Source organism: Alosa alosa, chromosome 15, assembly GCF_017589495.1.
Source record: "Alosa alosa isolate M-15738 ecotype Scorff River chromosome 15, AALO_Geno_1.1, whole genome shotgun sequence".
Taxonomy (NCBI): domain Eukaryota; kingdom Metazoa; phylum Chordata; class Actinopteri; order Clupeiformes; family Clupeidae; genus Alosa; species Alosa alosa.
In genome coordinates this window covers 5,480,102-5,496,550 of record NC_063203.1, presented here as the reverse complement: position 1 = coordinate 5,496,550, position 16,449 = coordinate 5,480,102, and the positions used below count along the sequence as shown (strand labels likewise).

The 16,449-nt window shown below is 40.0% G+C and overlaps 1 protein-coding gene across 7 annotated transcripts in view; it reads right to left on the bottom strand.

The window, feature by feature from the left end:
* Window positions 1–16,449, bottom strand: part of treh (trehalase (brush-border membrane glycoprotein)) — a 29,954-nt gene extending 13,505 nt beyond the window's left edge. For 2 of the 7 annotated variants that reach the window (XR_007195850.1, XR_007195851.1), the window contains exons 1-6: window positions 16,201–16,449; window positions 9,000–9,100; window positions 8,764–8,911; window positions 8,508–8,595; window positions 2,212–2,312; window positions 1,995–2,087 (exon numbers count right to left, since the gene is read on the bottom strand). Coding sequence is in view for 5 of the 7 variants with exons in the window: in XM_048264469.1 (XP_048120426.1) it covers window positions 1,995–2,087; window positions 2,212–2,312; window positions 8,508–8,595; window positions 8,764–8,911; window positions 9,000–9,100; window positions 16,201–16,289 (620 nt within the window). In the remaining 2 variants the exon portion in view is untranslated. The remainder of the gene's footprint in view (window positions 1–1,994; window positions 2,088–2,211; window positions 2,313–8,507; window positions 8,596–8,763; window positions 8,912–8,999; window positions 9,101–16,200) is intronic. The other 5 variants (XM_048264469.1, XM_048264468.1, XM_048264467.1 and 2 more) reach the window with 5 other exon arrangements.

The following is a 16,449-nucleotide window of genomic DNA, read 5'->3' as shown; positions in this document are numbered from 1 at the left end:
TTGGTTAGGTCTATCCAATTGAGTGCAGAGGCATTCCCCCCCTGTATCGGTTGAAACACGCCCCATAATTATGTCCCAATGGAACAGTATCAGACTCATATTCTGACTAGAATTGAGTATGACTACGTCAGGCTAGATGTTCAAAGCATATACACAAATATCCCACATTAGGGTGGTATAAGTGCATTAAAACATTTTCTCAGCCTGAATCCAAGCCTAGCATAGACTGCATTTTGGATTTTGGCATCACATTACGCTTACCTATGCATGGGCCTTTTTTTTTAAATAAATTTATCTTGAGCCCAGTAAACCCTTTTCATGAATAAATCTTATTTTATAAACGATTCATTGATACAGTGGATGAACTCGTGCACTTTCATGCATATCTCAACTCTTGCAATGACCATCTAGACCACACTAGAACATGATATGCAGTGTATTAGCTTCTTGGATGTTTAAGTCTATAAAGAGGGGAGGGAAATAAAAACTGATACTAACACTTTACTGAGAGGAGTTTTGTTGCCTTCGGGCTACAAAAAGAGAGCACCGGTAAGAAGACAAATGCCCCATGTGCTGTGTAAAATACTCCCCTCTGGTGTTCATACACGCACAAACATACCCACACACTGGCAAAGCCATACACATTAGTGGTGCTATCACCTGTAGCACCACACATGTCGTATATATGATTGTGTCCTTGCGGCCTGGCACATGTGGGTAAAACCATGTGCACATTGCACAGGAGGATCAGTAAACATAGGAGCAACATTAGAACCTGGGACGAGCGCAGTCCCGTAGCTGCCCACTTTAAGCGAGCTGGTCACAATGTTAGCGCATTGAGATATGTTGGGGTGGAATGTATTAAGAACCTATTCTGTAATTAAAATAGCCCCACATAATCACATACCCTTCACCATACCTAGAGATTGGCATGGGGTACTTTCCATAAGATCATCTCTCAATGCAAATCAAACCAACTATTAGACTAACTGAAATAAAACCATGCCAATCTCTAGGTATGGTGAAGGGTATGTGATGATGTGGGGCTATTTTAATTCCGAAGGCCAAGGGAACTTTATCAGGATGCATAGTATCCTGGATCCGTGAAATAACTGGCCTTTATTTAATAAATAACATTTATTTATTTACAATACATTATTAATTCACAAAGAAAATTGGTATCCTCGTTTTTTTTAATTAAGGCATTAAGATCAGTTTCCAAAATGTTTTTATTCCTCTTTTTAGTCAACTTTAGCATGGGTGTGTAAACTTTGTAACATGACTGTATATTACAAGTGAGTAGGGTAAACTTAACTAATAGATATCCTTACAAAACTTCCCCGGCTGATTATTTATATTGACTCAATATTTTTTGTATTGTATATGCTTTCTGTGTAAATAATATGTCAACGAGCCATTATTTACTGAAATATGCAATAACGTGCATACATTTCGAGCTCAGAAACCATAACACTGGATAAAGTCAGGTTAAAAAATATTTGCCAGTAGTTGGGGCTGAGAAAGTCTATAATTTTTTTGAAACTTCAAGAGCATCACTAATGTTTTGTTGCTCACGTTATTGGTCTGGGTAGGGCACCTTTGAAATTGGTGGAAAATAATTAACAATTTGTGACTCTTTTCATGGAATTACAAGGGGTGACTGAAAAACCTGATTGCAATAGATGAAAGAGTTCCAGACTCCAAGGTTAGATTGCTCAGGTATAAACATTATGTTATGGTAACCCTTACTTATTTTCACAGTGTGGTTTGTCTCTTAATACATTCTCCAACATCCCGATAGCAAAACATTTCAAAACGGTTAGAGGTAAAATATCAAATCATCACAGTATGTCAAATCACAACAACACACAATTAATTGTATAGTATTAACATAAAGAATTTCCTATGGACATGTACTTTTCAAAAATGTCTCTTTTGAGCATGATTGCTAGTTAAATCACAGACAACAAACACAACAGCAGGACTGAGCTCACCTGTCAACCAGGTATAGAAAGTTATTGATCATCCCTTGGGCAGTATCAGTCATCTCGGACAATAAGAGGCCATTGATTATCCAGTAGGAGTCCCTGGGGTAAGATGAGTTAAGGTGTCAGTGGAGAAATGGCATGTCTCAGCAGTTCACGTCTGAGTATGCCTGTCTGGATATGAAAGCTCATTTCCGAGCCTATAACACAATGGACTACTGCTCACCAGTAGTAGAGTTCTCTGAAACGCCCTCCTGGTACAATGACTGGGTTAGGGGTGTAGATTTGTGAGTACAATTCAGGATGGTCCTTCACATCCATGGTAATCTATCGAAGACCACAGAATGAAACTGACTTTAAAGTTAATTTCATTTTCAAGCATTAACAGCATTAACTGCTGCATTAAGCATTAACTCAAATACATGGAGAATTCATCAAAAATGTGATAGTGGTACATGGATGCAACAGCATCACATTTGAAATAGGCAGGAACTAATAGGATCACAAAATAGATCTCCTCTCGTATTATAAGCAATGACAAGCAATTATAAGCGACTAAAAATCTACACTAAAAAAAAAAAACTTAGGCTTTAGGCCTTTCCTTCCACTGTTTAATAGAATCTTTAACCCTTAGAACCTTAAGCTGTTTTTAGGGCATTTTCACTACCTTTATTCATAAGGATTTATTCTGGTCATTGTAAGTGCCACACACACATATTATATATTGTTTTTTTCAGCAGAGTCTAGGCTATCCAGATCAGCCATTTCATGTATTAGTACTAGCAATGATTTTATTTAGATTTTTAAAGAATTAAGCGTATTATAAAAAATCTTATATTTTGACATATATCTCACCACAGCAAGCTCATAGCTCTACATGCATTTCATGTGTGTGTAGGGCAGACTGTCCTGAATCTGGCAATATCATTGCCATGGTGGAGAGATTCTCTGGGGCTGAGCAATTTCCAGACATATGTGGTGTGCGCCTTTAAAAATGACCTTTCTGCGCTCCATATCTGTGACACGAACTGATCTGACCTGACTTGACCCAAGTTTACGTGTTAGCCTGTGTGTGCCTATGGTGTCTGCACTCATGACTTTCTACAACTTTTTACTGCATTGCCATGAACAAAGTTAGTGCTGCCGTGATTAGGTCGATTAAGTCGACTAATCGACCATGAAAATTAGTCGACGGCATTTTTTTTTAGTCGAAGAGTCGTTTTACTATTGACCACCTATTTATTTTTGGTCTCCCGTCTCAAATGGCTCACTGTAATGTTATTAACTCTTGAAAAGGACGACTGTCTTTGGATGTTAAACAGGCTACTTAGACTTTGGCAGTCATGTTTTAAACCCTGCTAAGGTTGCAAGTGGAAACGCATGTAGCAAAGCTGCGTGCCTGCCTGCTTTCAGCGCGATTCATTATTAGGCAGTTAAGCGGGGGACCTTAAGCTAGTACGCTAGTCCACACTCTGACTAATATAGGCCTAGTATTGTGGAAATTGCAATAAATGAAGTGAAGAGAGTGGTTCACGTTGACAACGCAACGGCGTGTCATTTATTCATTCATACAAAAAAAACGTTAAAATGAATATGCGCTGCCCGTGATGCCAACAATCAAGGTGCGCGTTATTTCCCATGTTCAATAAGTCACGATGCATAGGATATTCTTTTGCGTTCAAGCCAACAGATAAAGTGAGGTATCCTATGTGGTAAGACGCACAAAGTGCCTGTAGCCTACTTGTTTAAGTCCTCAACTCCTGTCGCCTTTCAAAGTTGGCTAGACCATCGTTTCTCAAACTTTGGGCCGCTGGACGAGCTCTGGCAGCGGCGTGGACACTGCTGGTGGAGTGAAATTATTCCGGGGCTTCGATCTGATAATTTGCTGCGCAATTGATCAAGGAACCGCGGACCGACAGAAAAAAAGAAAACAAACGTTTCTGCAATCAGTGTCATCAAACATAGAGGCATACAATTAAATGGTGGTATGAGCGTTCATTCAATGCATGCGTGTCTTGGCGAAACTGAAACCACTTTCGATAGCGTTGATAGCAAAGCTCCGATTCACCTATTGGAAGGCTAATTATGAAACAACATTTAATAGAACAATGTGGATTTATGCAACTTCCATAAAAACAGAGCACAGACTAATACACTATCTAGCATTGTATTGTATAGTCAAATTTGAATAACATGGCCAAAAGCTATTGTGGCATAATTAAATATCATGTCAATATTCTTTCCATTTGCCTACCAGTGTATGATGCTTGCATGAGGGAAACGTCCCAAAACAATGGCACCCATATAATTGCTGTTGTTTTGAGAAGTATTTATCATGTAACCATGCAAAAGCAATGAAACTATTGTAATTATATTTTACATTGGTAAAGCAGTCCTCCGTTTTCACAAACTTAACTTCACAAAATAATTGTGATGTGATATAATGATAATTTGATGGGGGGTGGGTTCATGTAGGTGCCATGATCGGCCCTCAGGTCAAAGTAGTTTGACAAGCATTGAACATTGTCTATGTCCATTGCAACACTGACATACAAATAAAGTATATCAAAGGTCTGAAATTAGATCTGATGGTAGCATTTTAAATGGGTGATTTCTTTTTTTTTACACATAATGTTTTTGAACAGTTCACTTAATAAGCTTCTAACAAAAGTAGAGTTATCTATATTTTATGTTTCCCCTTCAGTTGAGTTCAAAATAAAATGGACACAACGAAATAACAAACACTTGATTTAAAAAAAAAAAAATAGTCGTTTAGATTAGTCGACTAAACGAAAAATTAGTCGAAAGATTAGTTGTTGATAGTTGATATTCCAAATTATGCATTCACATGCAATAAATTGCTTTGAAGGGCCATCCATCCATATATATCATTGCTAAAAGATGCTGTTGTTTTCATGGCACAGGATATTGCCAATAGGGTCGATACGGGCCACACCCTGATATTTAATTGGCCTGTATCTTTGAATTGATTGTGCTCCTCCACATAGTCATAGATGTTGGGTTTCTGACAAGTTGGATAGGTTGGATACTTGGCTAGGCCCTCTCCACTTTAGCCCAGATTAGATGATTTCCAAAAAGAATGGCAAACTTTGATTGGTCTAACCACAGGACCTCTTTTCACGTTACCTCAGTCCATTTTAAACAAGCTCAGGCCCAGATAAGAGGGTGGTATTTTCTGTATCATGTCTCAATACAATTTTAGCTGTTACAATTTTGGCTGCAGTTTTTGAATTGAGTATCAAACTGGGCACATAGACAATGGTTATCAGAGGTTTTCCTGAGCCCATACAATGACAGATCTGGAAAAAGGTCTGGTGTTGATGCAGTGCCATCTGAGGTCCAAAAGACCACGGCCATCCAATTTGTTTTTCAGCTATTTACCTTGTTTGCAAAGATGTCTCTGGATTCTCTGAATGTTTTAATAATATTATGTCCTGTAGATGATGAACTCCTTAAATATGTCACAATTTCATGTTAAAAAGCATTAAAATGACATTGTTTCTTCATTTGTACACACAGGTTTACACAGAGTGATGAATACCCCTACAACTTTACTTCTAAGAGACCCTGCCTCTCTGGGATGCTCTTTTTCATACTCAATCGTGTTGCAAGTTACCCTAATTAGTTGTGAAACATTCTTCCTTTTGTTTTACACAACCTTTCCAGCATTTTGTTACCCCTGTCCCAACTTTTTTTGAAACATGTTGCTGGTATCAAATTCAAAATGAACATATATTTTCCATGAAATAGTCAAATTTGTAATTTTCAACATTTGATATGTTGTCTGTGTCCTTTTTGCAACTAAATATGAGTTAAGAGATTTGCAGATTATTACATTCTGTTTTTGTTCACATTTTACACAACGTTCCAACTTTTTCTGTTTTGGGGTTGTATAAGGACATAAGGACTATTTAAAGAAATACATCATTTGTACTTCACATAAGGTTAGAAGTTGTATTACAATGATGTTGTACTACTCTATTAATAATTTGGTCAGCTGTGTGGAGGACATTCAATGCTGGCTGGCAATGACTTACATATTTCCACCCTCTGCAAATTCCAAATATGTACTGTATGGAGCCATCGCTTGCCAAAAAACGGAACAACCTTGAAGTAGGCTATGGCAACCCAACTTAAAATCAGGTATAGATGTGTAATCTGTCATCAAACTATTTGATCTTAGTCCACTCTGTTCCGTTTATACTGGTTTAGTTAAGCACGCAGACCTTCTCAATTGTAATGGAGAGTAACTAACCCTATCATGACAGTCAAAAGCGCATCGTCACTCGTCAAAAGCTTATTCAAATTTAGTAGGATGTCCAGTCCACATTGGGAGGGTTTTCGTCGAGCGCATGGCACAACAAGGTGTTCCTAGGTTTTTTTAATCAGCCATGGGTGTGTTTGGGGTGTAACATAATTTAAACCAATGAGAATGACATCTGTCATTCCCTTTAACGGCGCAAAGCGCGATGTTAAATAAATGCATCGGTATTTTGACATTCAACGGCGCATTTAAAGGAGGCTGCTTGCGAGACCGTATGGAATAGCCATTCCACTAAACCATACTGCATTTGCAATCTTCTATTATTTGAACTCATTGGCAAAGTGAAACTAACTTCACCATGGTGTCAGTCAACGACAAGACAGTTATATGCAGTTACTTTCACTATTGACTGACAATGGATTACCAACGAAAACATAGGCTGGAAAAAGCAACACTTACCCTAATATTGCTCAAATGACTGAATAAAACGGCATTTATCCTGCCGAGGAGTTGCTTAAATCTCGTGACAGTGCGTCTTCAGCTGTGCTCCATACATGTCTCTCGTCTCTCCCCTAATCACTTTTAACCGTCATTAACAATTTGCAAATGATGGTGAATAACTACTCATCATGAGATGTACAGTATTTCGTAATATCTTTATTCTAATTATGTTTTTTATTATGTTTATGTTTTATTGTAATCATGCAATTTGTAATGTTTTGCTTGGACGTGCGCTGGTGTGCGTTCATGGATGATAGGTGCACCCATCAATATGACTGTTGACAATGCGCTCTTAAAATAACATATAAACAAGTCGCCATAGACTTCTGACCAGGTGTACAATAGCCACACCCCTGGGCGCATTGTTTAAAAAATACACGTGCAAAATAAGCTTTGCGCGGGGGGGAATGAGTTTTACGCCATGCGCCAGTGTGCAAAATACAGCCCCTAGTCTTGAAAAGGTTCGTTGACTTACAACTTCCCTCAGGGGCGTAACTAGCAACAAAATTAAACTTAAATGTTATACGGTATTTAAAACAGGTCTGAAAAGCGTTTGGAAGAGCTGAAGAAAATGCTAGGCCTACATATTATTCTTTGAAAAACTATTCAGATGTGCAATATTGAGATTTCAAAGGCTACTGCAATCTCGTCTGATGCATTCCATTTAAAGGTATTGCTCAACACTGCTATTGGTCAGCTTAACCAAACCATTAATTGAATCCAACCTGGCTCAACCCACTTATTGCGTTTGATCACACCTTCCCACTGGCAATTCTCTTGCGCAATAGGCTACTGCGCATGCTCTACCATATTCACCGGTGATATATCGCTGCCAAACTCAAGGCCTTGGTGTTTTTATAGACAGCTCTTTGAATTTTAACAAACAAGTGAGTAGTGTGGTGAGAGGCAGCTTTTATCATCTCAGAAATATTGTCAAGTCATTCTCAACCCCTAAAGACAGTGATCCCTGCTTTTATTACTTCCTAGCTGGATTACTGCAACACACTGTATCTAGGACTGACCCAATTTAACCCTCTCACGCTCACAATTGGGCAGCAGCTAAGATTTTAACTGGTACAAAGAAAAATCAACATAAGTCAAACTGTACAATTTGTTTTTAAAGCCCTAAATTGTTTAGCACCTCCGTAGTACATTTGCGATCTGCTCTCAACTACTCTGCATCAGGTCACTTTTCACAATGTTCCTCTCTCTACCCAATTCATGCCACAAATCTAAAAGAGACTTTTCTGTTGCTGCCTCCAAGCTTTGGAATAGTCTCCCACTGCAGATCCTGTCCCACCATAGATCATTTTAAATTAAATTTAAAGACTCACCTTTTTTCTCTAGCTTTTAGTTAACTAAATTAATTCAGCTAAATATTTCATTTTTATTATTTAACTATATTTATTATGTTATTATATATATATATATTTTTAATTATTTGTTCATTTGTTTTTGTTTTGACCTGTGTCTGGTCTGTGTGTGAGCACTTTGGGTTGCACTCTGTGTATCGGAAAAGCGATATAGATAATATAAAGGCTTACTTATTCACTATTGTTCTGTTAACAATCCAGATTGGGTGAAATGGGTTAGATACCACCATTTTGAATGAAAGTATCTTAGGAAAATTTCTGTGGGGGTACATCACTGCACCTTAATATTGTGCAAGATTAATGTTGTAAAAGATTAATGATATCATAACATAATAATGGCCAAGGAATTGAACAAGGTTCTACCTTTCGGCCGAGGGACTTCCACAGGCGATGAAGGTCTACCGCCCAGTTATACAACTTTGGGTCTTTAATCTTCGAGAGGAACTGAGGTCTGCAGGACAAAATACATGCTATGAAGACTCCACTGTTTTCTTGTTAATATCAAGTTTCACACTTTAATGTATTATACACAGTCCTTATACATGTCTCTCTAGATTTGGCTGAATACTGTGCAATAGTGTGTCTGCGCAATAACAAAGACAAGATATCATGATCTTACTGTTCATGCCAGTCTGCTGGGGTCCAAGTCTCAAATTCCTTCCCTGGGGCATCAAAGAACCTTGTCAGGAAGTCTTTCAGGATGGAAGATGTGATTGTCTGATTCTGAACTCCAAATGTCAAGTTATGAAAAGCTTCAAGCACTACATCTGGGTAAAGGAGTTCATCATTAGCCACAGGAAAATTCACTGGAGGAATACAGGAGTTTGGCTCAAATCTAAAAGGAAAATAACATACCTGGGGATGCCAGCAACTTCATGTCCACAAAGTGCTTATCATCATTAAAGAGTTTAGCAGTCTGCACTCGTCTCAACAGTTCTCCAGTGCAGTAAATTTCACTGCCAGACACAGATAGAGAGATAAAGCAGTAAGGTGGATATAGACAGCCAAGAGCTGCTAATGGAAAAATCTGGTGATTTTTCATAGATCTCCGTTTCTTGAGGTCACAGAGTACTGTCGGTATGGAAAAAAACAAAAAAACAATCGGTATTACCGACAGTACTCGGTCACCTACAAAACCTGATGTGAAAATTCTCCTTTAACTTTGCCTTCTCATTAAACAAAATGCAATGAGCATACTATTCAGACCTCAGTTAATTGTTCTCTTTCAGTCGAGTTCTGAACCAATCTTTAACAACCCTTTTTAATGATTTTAAGCAGAGACTTTCTAATGAGGAGACACAGCACTCAAAAAATCATTCATAGAAATGCATGGGGTTAGTTTGTAACGCCAATATGGCCGTTGTCTACACATATCCCACCCCTTCCTCGGCAAAACGTTGACATGTAAATACATTGAGCCAATCATGTGGTGTGATGTGAATTCATACATTGAGCCAATCATATGGTGTGTTGTGAAGACATCTTGCCAATCATGTGTTGTGAACTCGCCGCTGGAGCAAGATTGGTGTCGTGAAGCCTTGTGCACGCGCATTTCTGCTGAATAGGATGCCCGATGAGTGCCCAAAAAGCGTTGCTATATGGCCACCGAGTGGAGGGACTTGCCTAAAAGGACTTTGTTTTAAGGATGCACATCATGACAAAGATTCCTTTCTTCCTTCTTCAGTGATTCAAAGATCTTCGAACCAGCGCTAAAGAAGTCTTCAACACGCTGAACGAGCTACAGCCCACCACAGTTGGATCCGACAATCCCCTTTCTGGGCCTCACTGGTTTCCAACCCATCAGTGGCTATCAAGACCCACCACAAGTCTTTTTCAAGACTAATGAAAAGCAAGGATGTGGATGAGCATGACCTGAGTGTAGCCTGCCTCTCTGCTCACCTGATCACTGCAAACACTGCGCTGTAACGGAACCTTGAACACTGTACTACGTTCTCATCTGAGCATTCCCCCCCTCGGACTCGCAGCAGTCCCCACAGAGGCGCTCTGGCCCTGTAGCTGGGATCGCTGCTTGTAGCTCGGAGCTTCCTCCTCCTTCCTCCCCATGCGCTGGATTGGAACCTCGGCATCACTGGGGCCAAAGCAATCAGGATCACCACCATGCCGCGCATGAAGGAGGCAGTAGCTTCCTACCTTGCCCCACAAGCTCTGTCAATCATGGGCAAGCCTGCCCTGCGGATGAAGACCTGCAGGACAACCACCTCTTTGGCAGACAAGATGTGTCTGTGTAAGGCAGGTCTGCTGAGCCCTCAACGCAGTCGCCCTCTTACAGGTGTACTATGGCGAGCTACTTTGCCAGTCGGAAGCCTGGGTGTCAGCCAAACCCTCACCAAGCTACGCAAGACGCTGGACTTTGTGTTCCATGCGGTGAAGGGGCTCTCCATTAGCCCAGACCTCTCTGATGGGGAAAAGATGCCTCTGCTCAACATTCTGGTTGAGGCTCTTACCTCTAGACCTGTATTCACAACCGTTTCCGCACGCTCGGAACAGTCTGGATGCCTCTAGTAATGCACCCTTGACTACACACTGTCGAAGTGCGTCCCCAGCCAGTGAGCTGTTGCTCCTGCGCGGTCTGCGTGACTCCACCACTGTCAGACACTAGTTACTGTAATGTATTGCTTTTTGCTGTAACGCAGTAATGTAAGGCATTCCACAATTGGGTAATATTTTACTCTGTACAAATTTCAGTAACGCGTGTTAAAATTAAAGGAGAATTCTGGTGTGATATTGACCTAAAGTGTGTTGAAACATGATACCGAGTGTGAACGTATGTCTCATAGCTTATCTTGGCTTGTCCCCTGCACTCAGAAATCTGGCACTAGTTAGCCGATGCTACCAACAGTTTTTCGATGGGGGTGCCTCGGGCATCGGCCTAGCCATGCAAATAAATCAGTTTTACACTATTTACAAGGCACAAAGTAGCTCCATACTTCATTGGTAGACTTCCGAGGGCCTTGCCATTTAAAACGAGACATTGAGAACTTTAAAAAAGCAGTGGTAGTTTATTTGCAAGACGATTTATACAGACAGTACCTTCATGAAGTTTACCGTTTGCCTCCATCTTGAATTTAGTCACGAGCGACGAGTACGAATGAACAGGTATGATAAGGGACCAGATTCCAAAAATAATTCAGTGCAAATGCATGGATTCCAGTTGCTGCTACTGGAAGGAACCGGAATCCATGCATTTCCACGGAATTATTTTTGGAATCTGATCCCTTATCATGCCTGTTCATTTGTTTCATTCGTCAGGGTCATTCAGTTTGTTCAGGGTCCTTTTATATGATATTGAAGTGATGCACTCAATTTCAGCTCCCACAACAGAGCCAGCTTTCCTTACCAGCCTGTCTAGTCGCCCAGCATCCTTCTTCTTTGTGCTTCCTCCCCAGCATACCACTGCATAGAAGAGGACGCTGGCAACAACAGACAGGTAAAACATCCTGAGGAGCTTACTGCAGACATTGAAGGACCGCAGCCTCCTCAGGAAGTACAGCCTGCTCCGCCCTTTCTTGTAGAGTGCTTCAGTATTGGTTGACCAGTCCAGTTTATTGTCCAGGTGTAAACCCAGATACTTGTAGGTGTTTACCACCTCCACATTAACCCCATCAATGGAGACTGGTAGCAGAGCGGGCTTAGACCTGCTCTCGCAGTGTTGAGTTGACCTGCTCTCGCAGTGGTTGAGTTTGCACCATTGCACAAAGTCCTCCACCAGACTTCTCTACTCCTCCTCTTGCTTGTCCCTGATACACCCCACAATTGCAGTATCGTCAGAAAACTTCTGCATGTGGCATGACTCAGTGTTGTAGCAGAAGTCAGACGTGTACAGGTTGAACAGCAGAGGAAAAAAATTCTGCGCAAATAGTAGAACGTTATTTCCTGTTACTGGTTGAAGATTACTCCGGCTGCAGTAATGTGGACATGGGTGGACTCTACACTACTCTACAGTAATGTGGACATAAGTGGACTCTACATTTGTGAGATGGACATAGGCCTACATTCATTATTTACAGTTTGTCAGAGACAAGGATATGTAGAACATAATGGTTATGTGCAGTTTGTATGCGAAACTGTAAGATCTCTCTACCTTGTGAAATAGCACAAGAAATGTAAAGAAGCTCTGAGCGATATTACATGGTTTCTAAGCCAAAAAATGTTTTGTCACAGCAAACATCACCTCACCACCACCACTTCACCTAAACAAATGTAGTCTCTGTGGACAGCCCAGGCTCCAAAAACGGCAACAAAAACAACCTGGTCCAGCCTGGACCATAAAAACAAAACTGTTCCAGCCCACCACCGACTAAATGCGCATTTAGGAGAGTTTCAATTGCACAGGAGGGAAGGGGGAGGGAGAGAAGCGAGCTAGCTCTGTTTTGTTTGAATGTCAACAGAAGTGACGTTACCCAACATCGCTTAGAGCACCTTTAATGAAACATCTAGAGTGGTGCCACCGAATCCTTTTTTATTCTTAATAAAGCATAAACTATGCTCTTCTAATGCATGGCAGCTTTGTGCTGTGAACTTGAATTAAAGGGATATAAATGAAAAGAAAAGATTGTGTAGCCTATATCTTGTCATGTCTTTAGGCTAATATAGTGGGCTCTCTATTGATGTTAAAATAATCACAATTTATCAGACTTTGACCTTTTGTCTGTGACTGCCATTTCTCAGGCCTGTAAACATAAAAAAAAACAACATGTTTTGACAAATATTTTAGTGTGACAGGAACCAACTCTTCCTCCTAAAATAATTTTAAAGAAAATTATTACAATTCAATTCAATGACTTAATCAATAGAAGTGACGTAGGGCCTAAGTCACTTCCTCTGAAAGGGGCACTTTTTGTGGGGGTTTCATTTCATGTCATAAAATCTATTTAACCCTCCTGTTGTGTTTGTCTCATGTTCACTAGTTTTAGGTTCCCGGTCAAAAAAAGGAGGATATGCTGCCATTATCTACGGTTGAGTCGGTCTCATTAAGGACAGTTGCCAAAATACCGGTCAGAGGGAGAGAGTCAGAGGAGGGGTAGCCTTACCGTGTAGAAAGAGGTTTTTGAACTAGGCCTATAGACGCCCATATAGCCTACTTGAGGGGCAATACATATCAAAAGTTACAAAACATCTATTGTGTTATTTGTATCAATCCACTATAAACATAATATCTACATACATAGCATTTCATTGGAGGCTAGTTTCACTTTGTCCCACAGCAACATTAAAATAGTTTTGATTTGTGTAGGCCTACAGTGTTTCTGTATTGTATTAAGTGTCTCATTATCATGAATAATTGAACATGCATTTTAAGTTCCATTCAAGAGGGGTGGAGTCACATTTGATCATTTAAAAATTTACTTGAAAGTAAGAAATAGTTACTTTCTGAAGTAACTAGTTAGCCTACTTTTACAATTTGTAACTAAGTAATTTAGTTACTTTTTGGTAGTAGCAACTAGTAACTAACTAATTACTTTTTAAAAGTGGCCAGTGATTTTTGACCGGGAAAACACATGGGTGTTCTAAAGCTAAATAAAACACTCAAATTGTTATGAAAATTATAAAAATTTGTTTTGTGTTCAAATGAAGTCATGGAGCCTCATGGTAGTCAGAAGTCAATATTTTTGGGAGAAAATAATTGTCAACACAACAAAAGTCTTATGCTAAGTAGGCCTAGGTCAATGGTGTTATCACAAACTATAGAAGATGAAGATAAAATTAGACAGAGGACACTCCTTTTTTCTGATTTATTTAGCAATAACACATCTGATAATCTAATGACCATTCCTTGACGGAACAAAGTTTTATTCATTACCAATAAAAACGGGACTTTCTGGGGGAGAATGTCCAACAAACAGCAATAAACGGCAACGTCTATCCAGACAATAAAACGACACAGAACCTTTGAACCACTATCAACCTCCAAGTCTGGGCAGCCGTGGCCTACTGCACTTCGGACTTGTAACCGGAGGGTTGCCGGTTCGAAACCCGACCAGTAGGCATGGCTGAAGTGCCCTTGATCAAGGCACCTAACCCCTCACTGCTCCCCGAGCGCCGCTGTTGTTGCAGGCAGCTCACTGCGCCGGGATTAGTGTGTGCTTCACCTCACTGTGCGTTCACTGTGTGCTGAGTGTGTTTCACTAATTCACGGATTGGGATAAATGCAGAGACCAAATTTCTCTCACGGGATCAAAAGAGTATATATACTTATACTCCTGACCACGGAATAATTAGCGCACAGTCGATGATGTCTGCACTCGCGTAGGCCTAGAGAGAGAGAATCAGCAATCGTCCAAATATCCCCAAATTGGCTCGGTTCTCTAAAGCAGTGGTTCTCAACCTTTTTTCAGTGATGTACCCCCTGTGAAATATTTTTTCAGCCAAGTACCCCCAAGTAACCAGCGCAAAGCATTTTTAGTTGAGAAACTTTGGAACTAATAAACACATACACCTTATATTTTCCTGAAATATTTATTAAATAATTGTTTTTTTAAGTATTTTTGCATGGATTCTAAGCTGTTTTTAGGGCATTTTCACTACATTTATTCATAAGGATTTATTCTGGTCATTGTAAGTGCCACACACCCATATTATATATTGTTTTTTTTTTTTCAGCAGAGTCTAGATCTGCCATAATTGTATGGATTAGTACTAGCATTGATTTTATTTTGATTTTTAAAGAATAAAATATAAAAAGTGTATTATACAAATTCTTATATTTTGACATGTATCTCACCACAGCAAGCTCATAGCTCTACATGCATTTCATGTGTGTAGGGCAGACTGTCCTGAATCTGGCAATATCATTGCCATGGTGGAAGGATTCTATGGGGCTAAGCAATTTACAGAGGTACATGTGGTGTGCTCCTTACAGAAATAAATGCCATTTTTTTTAATTTAGTAATTAAAAATTACCTTTCTGCGCTCCATACTGTATCTGTAACACGAACTGATCTGATCGGACCTGACTTGACCCGAGTTTACGTGTTAGCGTTCTGCACTCATGGTTCTCTACAACTTTTTACTGCATTGCCATGAACAAAGTAAAGGCAAAAAAGGTGTTTCTTTGTCGAACAAATTGGGATTCAATGTGAGCCTTGAATTGGATGCCATGGAGGAATTTGCTAGGATCTCAAAACCGGATTATGAACATTCTTTGCCATAAAGAAACACGTTGGATTAACATGCTTTGCCACAAAAACAGACAAATACGTGAGGTAAATCGAGCTATATGAAGTTATTATTTTGCTGTCACTTCGTCTGTTTTATAACCCAGAAGGATGTACTTGGTGTCAAATGATAGCTCTGTGTCTCCTCTTTCATCTGATATGCTTGCGTTCTATCTATGCGTTCACGGGTTCACGAGTAATAAACGAGAGTAATGGGTGCGCAGGTGAACGCAGAGAAGCAATTTTGATTTAATTTCATGATTTGTTTTAATCTTCATACTTTAACGTACAGACAAGTGCGTGGTCTCGTTGGAAAGCCCCGCTTATGCTCTGTCACGCAATAAAGGCTTCATCTCGCTGCTATAAACAGCGGAGCAATGTAACAGAGAAGAAAGGGTGTGTTTTTTGACGCACGTTGCGTCAATCGGCTTCTAAGGGTTAAAATCTCACGTAACCCCTGGAGTGCCTTCGCGTAGCCCCATTTGAGAACCACTGCTCTAAAGGGCTAAAAAACAGCCGCTCAGTCGGCAGAAATAGAAAGTGAAACTTTTTCTCGGTGGTGGCAGAGCCCGTTAGTCATTCTTTCTATTGTGAACGGATATTTCAACAGTTTTAGATGGACTGGCAATTAGGCTGATTTGTGCATAGAGATCTTAAGTAATTAAAAACTTACAAAAGTACTGTAAGGATTTATTTATCACATGTAATCACTTAGCCTAATATTCTTTTCACCACCAGACTTAAGATACAATTACAGTACTTACAGCTTCCACGTCTTACTTACAAAGCATGTTTAAGTGCAAGCTACATTAATTTATTGCTTTCTTTAACTTTAGGAGAAGTCCCGCAAGTCAGCTGTAGGCTACTTCTGTAGACCTTACCTGTCACATGGAGGTGGCAGCAACGCATACGCTTGGGCAAAGAAAATACAAAATACTAGGCTGACTCGGTCCACATTATGAGACGACATACTAAAGGTAGGCCTATGTGCAAAACGGAAGCATGCACAACAGTTGACGTTCTTTTCCAGACTAGTTATCAAGTGCCACAGAGGGCAGTTGGAGCCCTAGCTAGGCTACAACGATAAGAGTAGGTTAGGCCTATTGGTCATATGAAGTCATGTGACCAAT